This window comes from Prinia subflava, chromosome 5 (assembly GCF_021018805.1).
Source record: "Prinia subflava isolate CZ2003 ecotype Zambia chromosome 5, Cam_Psub_1.2, whole genome shotgun sequence".
NCBI classification, from domain to species: Eukaryota; Metazoa; Chordata; class Aves; order Passeriformes; family Cisticolidae; genus Prinia; species Prinia subflava.
Genome location: NC_086251.1, coordinates 63,065,346 through 63,081,643, shown reverse-complemented (window position 1 = coordinate 63,081,643; position 16,298 = coordinate 63,065,346). Strand labels below are relative to the sequence as shown.

The 16,298-nt window shown below is 56.1% G+C and overlaps 1 protein-coding gene across 1 annotated transcript; it reads right to left on the bottom strand.

Moving 5' to 3' along the window:
- Positions 1-3,652: 3,652 nt before the first annotated feature.
- LOC134550666 (uncharacterized) lies at positions 3,653-4,847 on the bottom strand. Its single transcript, XM_063397396.1, has 3 exons — positions 4,603-4,847; positions 4,468-4,570; positions 3,653-4,396 (listed from the first exon to the last, which is right to left on the bottom strand). The coding sequence occupies exons 1-3, from the start codon at positions 4,845-4,847 to the stop codon at positions 3,653-3,655; spliced, it is 1,092 nt and encodes a 363-aa protein (XP_063253466.1).
- Positions 4,848-16,298: the final 11,451 nt, after the last annotated feature.

Genomic DNA, 16,298 nt, shown 5'->3' with positions numbered 1-16,298 from the left:
CCAGGCTGTGCAGAGCCCTGCCCAGGATGGGAGCTGTCCTGCTCAGGCTGTGCAGAGCCCTGCCCAGGCTGTGCAGAGCCCTGCCCGGGATGGGAGCTGTCCTGCCCAGGCTATGCAGAGCCCTGCCCAGGCTGTGCAGAGCCCTGCCCGGGATAGGAGCTGTCCTGCTCAGGCTGAGCAGAGCCCTGCTCAGGCTGTGCAGAGCCCTGCTAAGGTTGGGAGCTGTCCTGCTCAGATGGGAGCTGTGCAGAGCCCTGCCCGGGATGGGAGCTGTCCTGCCCAGGCTGTGCAGAGCCCTGCCCGGGATGGGAGCTGTCCTGCTCAGGCTGTGCAGAGCCCTGCCCAGGCTGTGCAGAGCCCTGCCCGGGATGGGAGCTGTCCTGCCCAGGCTGTGCAGAGCCCTGCCCAGGCTGTGCAGAGCCCTGCCCGGGATAGGAGCTGTCCTGCTCAGGCTGAGCAGAGCCCTGCTCAGGCTGTGCAGAGCCCTGCTAAGGTTGGGAGCTGTCCTGCTCAGATGGGAGCTGTGCAGAGCCCTGCCCGGGATGGGAGCTGTCCTGCCCAGGCTGTGCAGAGCCCTGCCCGGGATGGGAGCTGTCCTGCTCAGGCTGTGCAGAGCCCTGCCCGGGATGGGAGCTGTCCTGCCCAGGCTGTGCAGAGCCCTGCCCGGGATGGGAGCTGTCCTGCTCAGGCTGTGCAGAGCCCTGCCCGGGATGGGAGCTGTCCTGCTCAGGCTGTGCAGAGCTCTGCCCGGGCTGTGCACCCCCAGCCCAGCACTCGGTGAGCTCCTCCCAGCCAGGACACAGCCCTGCTCTGAGCCTGCTCCAGCCACCACACCTGATGAGCCCCGAGAGCAAACCAACCTCCAAAAGCTCTGCAGGACCAGAGTTTTTAACCACCCCCACAGGTGAGCAGAGAGGATTTTGTCCCCAAGGCAGTGGCCATGGGGCTGTGGAATGAAAAGGCAATGGTTTCTTGTGCACAGTGACATCCCCGAGCTCAAGGGATACCTCCTCCTCCAGCCACTGGCAGGACGTCGATGTTCACCCTTCATCCTCAGCCACAAAAATTAATTCCTTGCACTGGGAAAATAATTTAGAGAATTTTATTCAAGGCTCTGGAGAGTAATTTTTAATTTTTCTTTCTGAGATATTGTAAACCCCTCTGCTTCAGACTGGATAAAAGTGATGAATTTTAAATACGTGTGACGCCATTCATCTTCCACTTGGTGAGGTGACCGCAGTGCTCGTTTATAACCAACCACGGTGACACCTTCCATGGAATTCAGAATGAATAGAAAGGCTGAAAATAATCCATTCTGAAATAATTGTGTTCTGCTGACTAAGAAGCTCCTATTTTCAATTTATCTTCACATTTGCTATTCTAAATCTGCCAGCAATTAGTTTTTCTCTGCGTACAGGAGCCTGAGCAGGCCACAGACAGGGGAAGGATGTGCTGCATCCTCCTGATACCAGCGCTCCAAAAACCCGAGCAGCCTCTGAACAGAGAGCTGTGATCTCCTCTGCACAAAACACGGATCAGCAACCAACGTGGAAAGCAGCAAATGGAAATCAGATGTAAGTATTTCTGTGTATTTTATTACACAGACAATGGTAATCCTTGTTCTGCTGAGACGGGTGTGCCCTTACACCCTGCCTCACACCTGTGACCTGCATTTCGTTTCAGGTAATGAGTGAAACAGAAAACTCCCCAGAATGCGCTGGATAGAGAATCAGGATATTAAGAAATGAGCAGGCTCTAAAAATATCCTTGTGTTCATCTACCTGCTCCCGGGGAGGGCACACAGCAGCGGCGGCCCGGGGGGCTCCGTGGGCAGGGGCTGCCCACAGGATCCAGGAGAAATGTGCCCTGGAATACCCGCCTGCAGCCCTGAACAGAGACTGCAGCTCTGCTTGGTGCCAGGACAGCGCTCAGCCCTGCACAGGCAAAACATCACTACAGGTAACACACCTGTACAGGTAACACATCTGTACAGGTAAAACATCCCTCCTGTACAGCAACACACCCTGTACAGGTAACACACCTGTACAGTAACAGATCCCTTCTGTACAGGTAACACCTCCTGTACAGCAACACACCCTGTACAGGTAACACACCTGTACAGGTAAAACATCCCTCCTGTGACACTCCTGTACAGCAACACACCCTGTACAGGTAACACCTCCTGTACAGGTAACACAGCCTGTACAGGTAACACATCTGTACAGGAAAAACATCCCTCCTGTACAGCAACACACCCTGTACAGGTAACACACCTGTACAGGTAACACATCTGTACAGGTAACACACCTGTACAGTAACAGATCCCTTCTGTACAGGTAACACCTCCTGTACAGCAACACACCCTGTACAGGTAACACACCTGTACAGCAACACAGCCTGTACAGGTAACACCTCCTGTACAGGTAAAACATCCCTCCTGTACAGTAACACACCTGTACAGGTAACACACCTGTACAGCAACACAGCCTGTACAGGTAACACCTCCTGTACAGGTAACACATCTGTACAGGTAACACATCTGTAGAGGTAACACATCTGTACAGGTAACACAGCCTGTACAGGTAACACCTCCTGTACAGTAACAGATCCCTCCTGTACAGTAACACACCTCCTGTACAGGTAACACAGCCTGTACAGTAACACACCTGTACAGGTAACACACCTCACACACAGGTAACATGTCCTGCCCATGGATGTAAGGTTGGAATGGAAGAGCTTTCAGTCCCTTCCAACCCAGTCTGCCCTGGGATTCTCTGAGGAGAGCTTTGGCAAGGTGTTCTACCTCAGAGAGGTGTTTCTTTCCAAGCTGGGGCAGGGGGAATTGAGCCAGGAACTGCTGCAGGTGTTGTCTCTTTGCCATCAAAGGGGTTGGGATCTTTTCCCATGGAAGTTTCCTCCCCCAGCAAGGCAATGCAGCTTTACTGCTTGGAAATGTTCCAGGCCAGGTTGGGCGAGGTTTGGAGCAACCAGGGCAGTGGGAGGTGTCCCTGCCCATGGCAGGGGGTGGGACAAGATAGTCTTTGGGATCTCTTCTGACCCAAACCCTTCTGGGATTCTGTGTGCCAGAATGGGGTACACGAAGAGTTGAGAAACACCCACAGAAATCAACATTTGTTACCCCAGCAGCAAAAACACCAGCAATGCCAGAAGGGGTGGCAGGTTTCAGACTTGGGGGGTGGGACATGGGACCACTCCTGTCTGGACCCGGAGGAACCAGAATTCCAACTAGGCAAATAAACAAAACACCTAGATATGAAGTTGTCCATTAAATGTGGAAATCTTACAGTCCTTTCTTATACAAAAAACAAACAAACAAACAAACAACAACAACAAAAAAAAACCAAACCCACACAACAAAAAATATCCCTAACCCCAAAAGTCACAAGGATTTGCAAGGCAAAGAAAGCAAAATGAGAGACAAACTCGTTTGTTTGTTCCTTTGCTGTGTGAAAGCAGCAGAAGAATCCAAGATCTGGTTGTTTGGATTGGGCATTCGCCTAGGAGTTAATTTCCTCAGAGCAGACACAGGAATGATAGAAAATTCTTCCCATAAACCTGAGGGATCTTTTACATTTTGCCTATGCTGCAGCTCAGCCATGGGCACGGAGGGCTCAACAATGCTGTGAGGATTTCAAAAGATTAGTGCGGGCATGTGTCCTGATTTGTAACCATGGTGTGCCTCAATTAATGCACAGTTTTCCAAGAAAATCCCCTCAGTCAAAGGACTGAAGCCTCCTGAGCGCCCGGCTGAGCTGCAGGCGGGTGCTGGTGCTGCTGCCATCGGTGTCTGAGGATCGGGGATTTCTGATTTCTCCTCCGGAATGCACTCAGCAGGTTTCGCTGCTGTAGCCTCTCGGAGGTAAACCCGTGGCTGGAGCTTCTTTAAAATTAATTGGCTTTTTTTTTTTCTTCTTCTTTTTTTTTTTTTCTTCCTTAGAAGATCAGAGTGCATTCCAGAGAAGCAGCAGTGACTGCGTTCACAATGTGACTGCAGAAACAACCAGCCTGGCTGGAGGTGCCCGTGGCAGTCCCAGCCCCCAGGGCACACACGGGGGCCAGAAACGCTCCCTGGCACCGAGAAAAGCATCCCCAGAGGGGACAGGGGAGCGACACTCCCGGACCCGTGTGGGGTGAACAGGGTCACGGCAGCACGGCTCTGGTACGGCTTGCTGTAACCTTCAAATAAACAAAAACCCCACAGGGTTTTAGAGCTGCAGAGTTCAGGAGTCGGGATGTAACACGAACAGAGGAAAAGCAAAGCACCGCAGGTACGTGTCCCCCAGCAGCGAGGAGGATGCTGACCTGCAGGGCAGGGGGCTCTGTGTGCCCAGGACACGTTGTCCCTTGTGCAGGAGGGTCTGTGTGTCCAGGGCACCTTGTCCCTTGTGCAGGAGGCTCTCTGTGTCCAGGACAGCCTGTCCCTTGTGCAGGAGGGGCACAGGACACCTTGTCCCTTGTGCAGGAGGGGCTCTGTGGCCAGGACACCTTATCCCTTGTGCAGGAGGGGCACAGCACACCTTGTCCCTTGTGCAGGAGGGGCACAGCACACCTTGTCCCTTGTGCAGGAGGGGCACAGCACACCTTGTCCCTTGTGCAGGAGGGTTCAGCCAGGCGCTGGCTGCCCTGGGAGCTTTCCTCATGCAGGAAGGTGCAGCAGGCAGAGCTCCACCAGCCCTGGCTGTGTCCAAATGAACTGGGAGGCTGAGAAGCTCCGTGTGCCACTTGCCAATATCGTGATGCAACAAGAAAATCTGTCTTTTCTGCTCTTCTGCCAGTTGTGAAGATGTATGAATTTTTTTTACTACTCGAAGTATGATTTTAATCATGAAAGTTGTGATTTGTAATTCTAATATTTACACAGAAAGCTCTTTTCTTCTGTCTCTCTCTATAAAGCAATATTGGAATCAAAGTGAGGGTTTCATTTCATACAGCTTTGAAGTTGATCCTTTTGACATTTCACATTTCCATGTCATGCTTTTTAATTATGAAAAAGAAGTTTCACTCATCACCACTTCATTTTTTGCATATTTCCTTCACTGCTTCTTCCTCACCTCCATCGGCAGACTCAGAAAAGATGGGAGCAGGACGAGCTGTGGTGTGAGGGATTCACTCTGGGAACAGCCAGAGGGTTTTATCCCGGTTCTGGTGAACTGCACACAAAAATCATAGAACTGTGGAGTGGTTTGGGTTGGAAGCGAGCCCAAAGCCCATTCCATTGCACCCCCTGCACGGGCAGGGACACCTCCTGCTGTCCCAGGGTGCTCAGAATGTGTTTTCCCCTGGGGGGAGCACCCAGGCTGCTCTGGGAGGCTGGGGTGGTTTAACCCTGAGGGGCAGCCTCAGGGGCAGGGCTGGTTCTGGGGGTGCTCCTGCCCGGAGGATCCCACCCTCAGTCCCATGGGGAGGCAGCCCCACGTCCCCTCCTGGGCTCTGGGCACTCTCCGCGGTGCTCTGGGGCTGGAGACGCCTCCCTAAAATTAGGGACGCCGGGAGAGAGGCGGCTCCTTTTCAGAACAAAATCCCACATCCTCCCTGCCACTCCACGGGCACAGTGCAACTGTGGGTTGGTTCTTCTGGGGGGAGCCGAGGGAGAAGGAAGAGAGGAGTGACTGGGTTTGAAGCTGAGCACAGCTGTGCACAGCAAATTGAGTTTTCTAGAGCCAGTGCAAAAGTGACTTTTGTGCCTGAACGAATTATTGGGAGTATAAAGGCTTTTTCCTTCCTGGGAATCAAAGGGGCTGCTCCCACCACTTGCTTCTCTCCTTCCTCCTCTTTACGGCCGTTCCAGAACACTGAAATGTCCGAACCCAACCTCTGGGTACTCAGAGCAAACCCCAAAGCCAGGTGATCCCTGGGGATCTGCACGGCCCATCTGAAGATGCCCAGAGCGGTTTTCCCAACCTGCCAGACTCGCGGACCTTTGCCAGATCTGGGGCAGGCTCCTGAGGACGGTTCTGCTGCTGCCCTGCCCACACACGGGCACGGACTGTGCCCTCAGGGCTACATCCACTTACAGGGTCTCTCTCCTGGGCTGTGGCACCCATTCCTCCCGCGGCAGCCAGCACAGCTGGCTCCTGGTGACCCACAGCTGGCTGCTGGTGACCCACAGGTGCCTCCTGGTGACCCACAGCTGGCGCCTGGTGACCCACAGCTGGCTCCTGGTGACCCACAGCTGGTGCCTGGTGACCCACAGCAAGTCCCTGGTGACCCACAGCTGGCTCCTGGTGACCCACAGCTGGCTCCTGGTGACCCACAGCTGGCGCCTGGTGACCCACAGCTGGCTCCTGGTGACCCACAGCAAGTCCCTGGTGACCCGCAGCTGGCTCCTGGTGACCCACAGCTGGCTCCTGGTGACCCACAGCTGGCTGCTGGTGACCCACAGCTGGCTCCTGGTGACCCACAGCTGGTTCAGGCTGCTTGGAGAGGGGACCGGGACACGTGGGGCTGTGGGAGGGCACGGGGAGAGCAGGAGGAGGAGGAGGAGGAGGCAGCCGGGATGCAGGATGATGTTCATGGCCGTGACAGCGCTGCTGGCCAGGTCAGCCTCGTGTAACTGCATGAATAAAACCCCTCTGCTGGCAGACACGGACACGGTGTCCCTGCCAGCGTCCCTCCTGGCGTCAGGTCATCTCTGCCAGCACACCCGGCAACCCCAGAGACGTCCCGGCTCCCCGGCCGGACCCGGCTGCTGCTGGATAAAAGGGAACGAGGGGGACCTGCAGGGTGTCCCGGCCTCATGAGCTTGGGGGTGGCATCCACCCGTCTGGGGACAGCCCTGGGATAACCCGGGGACAGCCCTGGGATAACCCAGGGACAGCCAGGGACAGCCCAGGGACAGCCCTGGGATAGTCCTGGCACAGCCCAGGGACAGCCCAGGGACAGCCCTGGCACAGCCCTGGGATAGTCCTGGCACAGTCCTGGCACAGCCCTGGCACAGCCCTGGCACAGCCCTGGCACAGCCTCTGCTTCACAAGAGGAAGTTCTCTGATACCTGTGATGGAGACAGATCAAGGCCAAAAGCTCCCCGTGGGAGCACCATGTGCAGAGTGCCATGGTTTGCCTGGCAGTCCTTACCTGGCAGACACTATTTTTATTAGCTGTGTTTATCCATTCAAGGGATAGTGTCACATAAAAAAGAAATAAGTAATAAACTTCAGGTCTCCCTGATCCAGAGGGAGTTCTTGTGATAAAATACACAAAGGATCAGAGAGCTGTACCTTCTCTTGCTCTGAGTTCGTGTTTTCTAGTACAGCACCGTGGGCAGTGCAATCCCTGCCTGCTGGAAATCGCTGTTCCCAAACCCCACTCTGTGCTCTCAGATTAAACTCTGTTAGAAATCAGGGAGCTGTTGATAAACCGCTGCCATTAATCCTCACTTTAAAATCATACAATAATCATTTTGGATGCCTCCTAAAGGGCAGCAGTGGAGGTTGTGACTCAGTTTGGTTCTTTAAAGATGCAGAAAAGTAAGAATATCCTCAGTGGAGCCTGCTGGCTCCATGTTCCCTGTGGACACGGACCCCGGAATGCACCTGGGGGAGCTGTCAGGGCGTGCTGCAGAACCAGCACACACCCTGTGTCACAGGCACTGACTCATCCTGCTCAGGGCACAGCGGCCACACCGGGTTGTCTGATTGGGGGAAAAAAGAGAAAAGAGTGTTTGTAAAAACAAGACAAAACAAAAAAAAAGAAAACAAAACTGTTCCGATTGCGCAGCTCCGTGTTTGTCTCCTCGTACCCTACAGGAACACGTCCTCCTCTCACCGTGCATGGTGATGACACTGGACAGGGATGTGGAGTGTGGGAGGGGAGGCAGACAGGCTTGTCCACAGCATTTGGGAACAGCTTCATGTGCTGGCTTGGCTCTGGGAGTGACTCGGCGTCCTGTGAGCCCTGGAGTGCAGAGGGAGACGGGCTGGGAGAGCCTGGAGCTCCCGGAGTCAGAGGTGTCAAACAGCCATTGGGTTAGAGAACCTGCAACAGAAGATCCTGAGGGTACCAGAGGAGCTGCTGGGTCTCCCTCGGGCCCCTTCCAGCAGCAAGCTGGCACTGACCTTATCCCAGATAACCCTCCTTATCTCCATTCCTTCAGCACCACGTTTAGTGCCAAAGAAGATCCTCAGCGAGGAAGGGAGCTGGGAGCCTCCTTCCAGCACCTGTGAGCTCATCCTGTGGCTGCAGCTTGGTTTGGTTTAGCTGGGTTCCTGCAGTTTAGGAAAAGCATTCCCGAGAGACAGCTCTGGCAGCACTGAACACCTGCTCCGTGTGTGTGTAACTCCAGGAGGGATTGACAGGGAGCCTTTATCTTCCTCCTCTCGCTGATAAGTGTCTGAGGACAGGCCTGAGCCCTGGCAGCAGGTGAGAGATGGAGCAGCCTTATCTCAGGATGGATGGCACAGGCAGAGGGGCCCCCCATCCCTGCAGCCTCTGCCCTGCACGTGGAAGCTGGAGCTGATCCCAGCCTGGGGGACCCAAGCTCTCGTCCTGAGCGTCTCCCTGCCCCCAGCACCCCCTGTCCCTCCGGCAGGAGGGCTCTGGGGCAGTGCTGCTGCCGGTGGCTCTGGGCATCCCAGTTCCCCTGGCTCCCAGTGCCTCCTCTCTCCCAGCTCCTGAGCACCTGGAGCATTTGGGAGCAACGTGGTGCCCAGCCCGGGCAGGGAACAGACTCAGAACCGTCCCCACACGGCTTCCACTGCTCCCACCAGAGGAAATTCTCCACATCTCATTCCCTCCTTCCCTCTGCACGCTCCTGCCAGCGCAGGTGGCACTGCTGTCATCGTGTCACCCCTATCAAAAGCGAGCTGGATGTTTCTCAATAAGAGGCAAATGTTAATGGAACGGGAGAAGAGATTAAATTATGTACAACTGTTCTGACGCTTCCTGCTGTACATCAGAAATAACAGGAATAACAGGTCAGTGAATAACCGTGCAGATAAAAGAGAAGAATTCCCATCATTATAAATTCATGAGGATTCATAGGAAAAATTACTTGTTTGTTTATGCAGAACTGCAATATTGACCTGATTACAGGAATGCCAGGAAAGCTCAGAGGAAGCCATAGGGCAGAGGGATCCCAGGCAGAGGCACGCAGGGAGATTAATGCCATCGCTCACCAGATGTGACAACAGCTACCCTCGGAACATGAAGATATCTCAGAGTTAATGAAGAGATAGGAGCGAGATAATCAAGATAAACATGCCTTTTTGGGTCAGGCTGCCCCACGGCAGCCTCCTGCCGCCGCTAACGGGTTCTTCAGAGCCGCGCTGATGACAGCCCTGCCAAGGCAAGGTAATTCATCTTAAAATTGGCATGAGGAACCAGGGGTGCAGGATGTGGCACCAACATACGGATGACAGTGTCCTTGCCAAGGAAACAAACAACCTTATTAAGGGAGAGAGGGGAAGAGACACCTGCCTTAGCAAGGAGGAGAGTCTGGGAGCACAGTCAGAGCCAGGGGCCAGTGTCAGTGCCGGTGCTGCCAGGCTGCAGGAGCCGGCACCTGCCCCAGCTGGGGACATCAGGGCAGGAATGGCACCTGCCTGGCACACGGGCAGCTTGTGCCCAGCTCCTGAGCCCTGAAGGCCCTCCAGGAGTTACCTCAGAGCCAAGAGCAGCACAGCAGTGAAGCCTGGCCGAGCCCTGCAGCAAAGCTGTCACTGCCGAGGAGCTGCCCAACGCCGCCTGCCCATGATCCTGCAGCCAGTGTTGGTGTCACCAGACAGGGACTGTGACACCCTGCCACACTGCCACACTGCCACACTGCCATGGTGTCACCCTGCCACCCTGCCAAGGTGTCACCCTGCCACTGTGCCACCCTGCCACAGTGTCACCCCGCCACCGTGCCACCCTGCCAAGGTGCCACCCTGCCACCGTGCCACTGTGCCACCGTGCCACCCTGTCACCATGCCACCCTGCCAAGGTGTCACCCTGCCGCTGTGCCACCCTGCTGCACCTCCATCTCCCCTGCTGCCCTTGTGTCACACACCTGAGAGGTGACAGGTGTGGCCCAGGTTTGGGAGCGGGCGGCAGGGCAGGTCCTGTCTCTGCAGTGAGGGCAGGGGACAGACGCCTGCAAGGCGCGTTCTGAGGGGCTGAAGCCTTCTGAGACACCATCAGTGCTGGGACGGTGCCTGCCTGAAATCCTGGCGTGGCCCAGGGGCAGCAGCAGTGGGGGGCTGTGCACAGGTACCCACAGGGGACACCTGTCTGTCTGTGTGCCCATGTGTCCATGTCTCTCTGCACTCCTGTGTTTTCCAAGCTGCAAATGTGGAATTGTACAAAAGTATCAAAGACAGCCTGTAGAACTGCCCTCCCAGGCTGGGCCATGCTGCACACCTGTACCAGACTAGGAAAGAAGTGATGTGTGAATGCAGCAGACATGCACTGGTTCAGGGAAAATAAGCACTTCCAGCCTGTTTGAAATGCAGCAAAGTTTTCAGCCGGTGCTGCCAGTCAGAATGCAGCACCTGCTCACTGCAGGTTCCAGATAGGAGCACAGCCAGTTCCCTCTCTGCAGACAGATGTGCAGAAGCCCTCGGGGATGCAGGGGATCCCTGTCACTGAGGAGGGCTGGCCAAGCCCTGGATACATTGCTTTATCTCCCTTCTCCTGCTGCCTCTTCCTGTGCTGCCTCTGGACACCAGTCTGGTCCTCAGAGGGGACATGAAGAGGATGATTTATATTTTTATCATGCCTTCTGTTAATTACCCCTTCCATGCTACCCCAATCTCTTCCAGTACCCCCCAACACCACGTGCAACCACTCTGCTCCACCTCTGTCCCTTCCTGGACAATCCACATCTCTTGAACATGTCCCCACGTCCATCTGACCTGGTTTTGTGTTCTCCAGTGGCTCCTCCAGTGCTGACAGAGGTACACGTCTGTCACCTATGCCATCACCTCCCAGCGGTTTCCTCCTCCTCACCCTTCACGAGCACCATGCTGGGGAAGCACCCTGCTTCCCAGAAGGAAAGGGGCTCTGCCCAAGCATGCAGCTTTCCTGACTCACAGAATTCCAGACAGGTTTGGGTTGGAAGGGACAGTAAAGCCTGTCCAGTGTCACCACCTGTCATGGGCAGGGACATCTCCCACTGTCCCAGGTTGCTCCAAGCGCTGTCCAACGTGGTCCTGCAATAAGATAAAGAAACAGGGGATGTGGGGATGTGGAAGCAGGGACAGAGCCAGAATATGAACAATATTCTGGTCAGCCTGGATGGAAAACGTCCTGAGAGCGAGCCAGGCATGACGGGGCAGTGCCGGGCATGGCACGCGTGTACCAGGAGCGTGTCGGGACCCGAGGGTGGCCCTGGTGCAGCGCCAGGGGGCAGGACGGGCTGCCACGGCTGCACCCGCCACGGACACCACCCGCGGTGTCCCCAGGTGCCACCGCCGCGGAAAGCGTCCCCAAACAGAGCCATGGACAGGCTGATCCGGGGGCAGCACCCAGCAAACCCACACCGGAGTGCTGGAGAGAGAAAAGCTCCTCAAAACCCGGCATGGGAACAGCCGGGGGCTGCGAGGGGCTCGGAAAGCTCGTACTGACCGTGCCTGATGGGCGGGAGAGAGGGGAGAGGGGAGAGGAGAGAGGGGAGAGGGGAGAGGGGAGAGGGGAGAGGGGAGAGGGGAGAGGGGAGAGGGGAGAGGGGAAAAGGGGAAAGGGGAGAGGGGAAAGGGGCAGGGGGAAAGGGGAGAGGGGAGAGGGGAGAGGGGAAAAGGGGAAAGGGGAGAGGGGAAAGGGGAGAGGGGAAAGGGGAGAGGGGAGAGGGGAGAGGGGAGAGGGGAGAGGGGAAAAGGGGAAAGGGGAAAGGGGAGAGGGGAAAGGGGCAGGGGGAAAGGGGCAGGGGGAGAGGGGAGAGGGGAAAGGGGAAAGGGGCAGGGGGAGAGGGGAGAGGGGAGAGGGGAGAGGGGAGAGGGGAGAGGGGAGAGGGGAAAGGGGAGAGGGGAGAGGGGAGAGTGGAGAGGGGAGAGGGGAAAAGGGGAAAGGGGAAAGGGGAGAGGGGAGAGGGGAGAGGGGAAAGGAAAGACCAGCTCCGGAGAGAGCTGGGCTGGCGCTGAGCCTGCAGATACCCCGCAGCCCGCGTGTGCCTGCAGCTCCCCCCACAAACGCTTTCAATTAGACAATAGCACGAGTTACTCCCTGAGCTGATTGAACCTCCCGAGGCTGCACGGAACAGGATTTCAACAGAACTCCGACACAGGAGCAAAGCGAGCCGTAACAATTAATTACAGAGGCTGCGGGTGTACGCCTCACTCTGCTCTGCCCTTTCCGGCACTGGCAGATGTTTTATTTCCAAGATTTGCTGGAGCCATTTCAGCTATTTAATCTCTCCAGCAGTGTGAGCTCCCGGCGGGGCCGGGGCCGGTGGGGTGGAGCTGCGCCGGGCAGGACCCGGGGAGGGGACATCGGCATTCCCACAGGCACGGGCGACACGGAGACGTCCTCACCGGGAGCCAAGACGTGAAAGAAGTGAAATTGCAGAGCCTCGATGGAGAAATCAAGGAGAGCTGTGTATTTTGGGCAGGCTCCATTATGCGGAGTATTACAAAACACCAATCAGTCGTGGAAATCGTGTTCGGGGAATCTGAGGGAGCAGGCAGACGCTGGTGTGTCCTCTGCATGACAATGAAACCAGAGGCTGCCCTGATTAAAAATAGAGTGAGAAAAGCATCAGCGGTGGCAGCAAGGTGGGGGAATGCCGCTTTTCCAGGGCGCAGCAGACATGGAAATGCGCTGGTGGGGAAGCAGAGGAAGGAGCTGGCACGGGGGGAGCTGGCGGTGCCGCTCCAGGGCTGAGGAGGGCACAGGGGGGCACAGGGGGGCACAGGGGTGCCAGGCAGGGCTCAGCCGTGCCCAGAGGGCGCTGCCGGTGCCGGGCGCTCGCCGAGGTTCCTCACGGTGTGTCTGAACCCGGCGTTCCCTTTCCCACAACACCTCGGCGGGGAAAATAAAATTGTACCATCTGCGCTAAGAAATCTCCCTCCACGGCAGCTCTGGTGCGGACAGAGCCGCTCCCAGCCCACCGGGGCCGGGGGCAGTGGGGCTGCCCCCGAGGCTCAGCCCCATCCTCCTCACGCCTCGCTGCACAAACACATTTTCCGTGTGCCAGGGCATTCCCAGCCGGCCGGGTCCAGCCTGCCCCGCTCCAGGACAGCCCTGCGGGTGCCAGGGAGGGGCTGAGGGCGCTGGAGGCTTCCGCGCTATTTCGGCTCTGATTCGTCTGCAAAAGAGACCTGGAAATCCCCGATTAAAGCCCGACCCCCTGCAGCAGCCCCACGGTGATCGCTGCGAGCAGCCGCGACTGGCTCCAGCTGCCCGGGGAGCTGAACCGCGCCCAGCACACCGGGACGGGGACCGTGAGAGACACCGGCCGTGGCCCGGCTGGCAGCTCCAGGTCTAACTGCGTTTACCCCAAATGGCCAAAATTGTGTGAAGCCCGTGCAGGCTCTGCAGCAGCTCGTGTCTCACCAGCCCCAGCTCTGCACCTCCGGCCCATCCCTGCGAGAGAAGCTTTCCATGCTGCAGCGCCTGAGAGAGCCCTGCACCCCTGTGCCGGGCTGGCACGGGATGAATCCTGGACTGGGCTGGTACGGGATGAATCCCTGTGCCAGGCTGGCACGGGATGAATCCTGGACTGGACTGGCATGGGATGAACCCCGGTGTCAGGCTGGCACGGGCTGAATCCTGTGCCAGGCCCGGGCCAGCACTGACTTGGGGGCAGCAGGTCCCGTGGAATTGAGAACTGAGCCCGGGGTCCTGGGGGGATCCCTGCCATCCCATCCTGGGGCAATCCCTGCCATCCCAGCCCGGGGTCCTGGGGGGATCCCTGCAATCCCATCCTGGGGCAATCCCTGCCATCCCAGCCCGGGGTCCTGGGGGGATCCCTGCTATCCCATCCTGGAGTCCTGGGGGGATCCCAGCCATCCCAGCCACCCCACACGTGCCCTGCTGCTCCTCTCTCTGGCCCATGCCGTGTCCTTGCCCTGCACATCCTCAGCGTGGGCTCGCTCTGCTCTCAGCCTCTGGGGGCCAGGAATGAGCCCACCAAATATTTCATATCTAGAAATCAAAAATGCCTGTTTGGATTCTCAGCTCCACCTTATCTTTATGAAGAAATGCATTTTAAATAAAAGAGGAACATCTTCAGTTCACAAATGCTGAAATTATTTAAAGGGGTTTTTTACATTTAGCTTCACCAATCTTTTGCATGGAAAGTAGCAGTTTCCTATAAGGAAAAAAAGCAGTAGCCCCTTGATGTGGTGCAAGACATCAGTTTTGGATTTTTCTTTCCATATTTTCTGTTAATTTATCTCATTATTAAATTTTGTATTGATTAATAAATAATTTTATATAATAATATTTTGTATGATATACACATTTTGTATTGAAAAAGCAGCAAAAGCTTCTGCAAAAAGATTTTGCCAAAATCTTTGCAAAAAGCCATTCCACAGATGTTCTCCTCGGGCAGGCGGTGTGAGGCTGAGCTGTGTGGGCAGGAGGGCAGCAAGGACAGGCAGGATGGGGGGCGCGGGCTCCACGTTCCCTGCAGAGCCCCCGGCTCCGCTCTCCAGCCGTAGCTGCCATTCCCAGCCCGCAGAGCGGCTCTGACTCACTTTAATTTAATTTATGCCGGGTGCAGTGCTAAGGAGTGTCTGCAATTATCCAGTCAATTCTATTACCGGAGAGCGGAGCCGTGTGGACTCGGTAATGGAATGCGTGGCTGTGCCTGAATCCCGAGCTGATTTCAGCACGAGAGGAGCCCCGCGCTCCTCCCGCTCCCACTGAAACTCTCCTAGCAAGAGCCCCCGGTAAATCCCTCCCCAGCCACAGCCCCACACTTGTCGCACGAACCCCACCCGGCTCTGCAGGTACAGCTTTGGTGCCACAGCCTGCCCCGGGGCCTCTCAGAGCTGGGGGAGGCTGCACAGACAGCGGGGCACTGCAAACGCTGCCCGCCCGTGGGTCCTCTCAGCCGGGATTCCCATTTTAACCATTGGTAGCCGGATGAAAAAGTCTCCTCAATTAACAGCGGGGAGCATTCTCTTCCCTGCGTGCTGCTTTCTACTCCTGTGGCAGCTGGCTCTGACTGAGGATCCCAGGGCATCGCCACCCCTGGAAAGCTCCTTTAACCCTGCTCACAAAGAAGCACCACTGACAGCTGCAAGATGGATCAGGTGCGATGATTCTGGGACTCTGTGGACTGTTCTCATTAGATATCTGAGGAACAAAGACAAGAAAAGTTTCATTTTTAACACAAAGGTGTCCATGAAATTATCTGTGTTCTTTCTCGGATGAAATAACATCAGCCCACCACAGGCAGGGAATTTACATCCCAGACACTTCCATGCTCAGCCACTCACATCCTGACCCGGCTGCAGCATGGGCTCACTTCATGGTTTTGCATAACCACAGAAACAAAGTAATTAATGTACACATTAAAAATGAACTCCTGTAGGAAACTACCATCCCACAATTTGCAGCAGCAGCAGCAGCAGCTCACGGGGGGTGTGAGGGGCACAGGGTACCAGGGGAGACCGAAGCCCCCAAGGCAGGGATCAGAGAACCACGGGGTGCTTTGGGTGTGAAAGGACCTCAAATCCCACCCAGTGCCACCCCTGCCATGGCAGGGACACCTCCAGTGTCCCAGGCTGCTCCAGCCCCAGTGTCCAACCTGGCCTGGGACATCCCAGGGATGCAGGGCTTGCCTGGCACTGGGTGCCCGGGGGTGCTGGTGCTGGCACAGGGGACCCCAGGAGTCCCCAAGGCCCCACTGCAGAGGCCCCCCAGGAGGCTGAGCCGGAGCAGGGCCCGGCCCTGTGTGCTGTGCCCTGCCCGTGGCCCTGCCTGGCCCACAGGCTCCCTCCCTGCCCTGTGCCCAGCAGGAAACCCCAGCTCTGCTCTGTCCTGCCTTTCCCTCTCACATATGCCCATGGCCATGAGAAGCCTCCCGCCCGTGCCCAGCTGCCAGGGCTCTTTCTTCCAGCACACAACCAAAAGACCAAGGCTTTGTGCAGGAACTGGTTTGGGTTTTATTCTAAAAGTTGTTTTTTCCAACCCAAGGTGACTCTGTGACTCCATAACATTTTATGGAAAACGCTGCATCTTTACTGCACTCCTGAAGTTTGGGGTTATGGCATAACTCCAGTTTAAGAAAGGTCTAACAAGATTAAGGAAATAAATTACTTTTTTGTTTCATTACTTTTTATCTTCCTGACAATAATTAAAGCAATAGTAATAAACCCAAAAATAATATATGTGAGTTGGCTTCTATCAGTGTACAA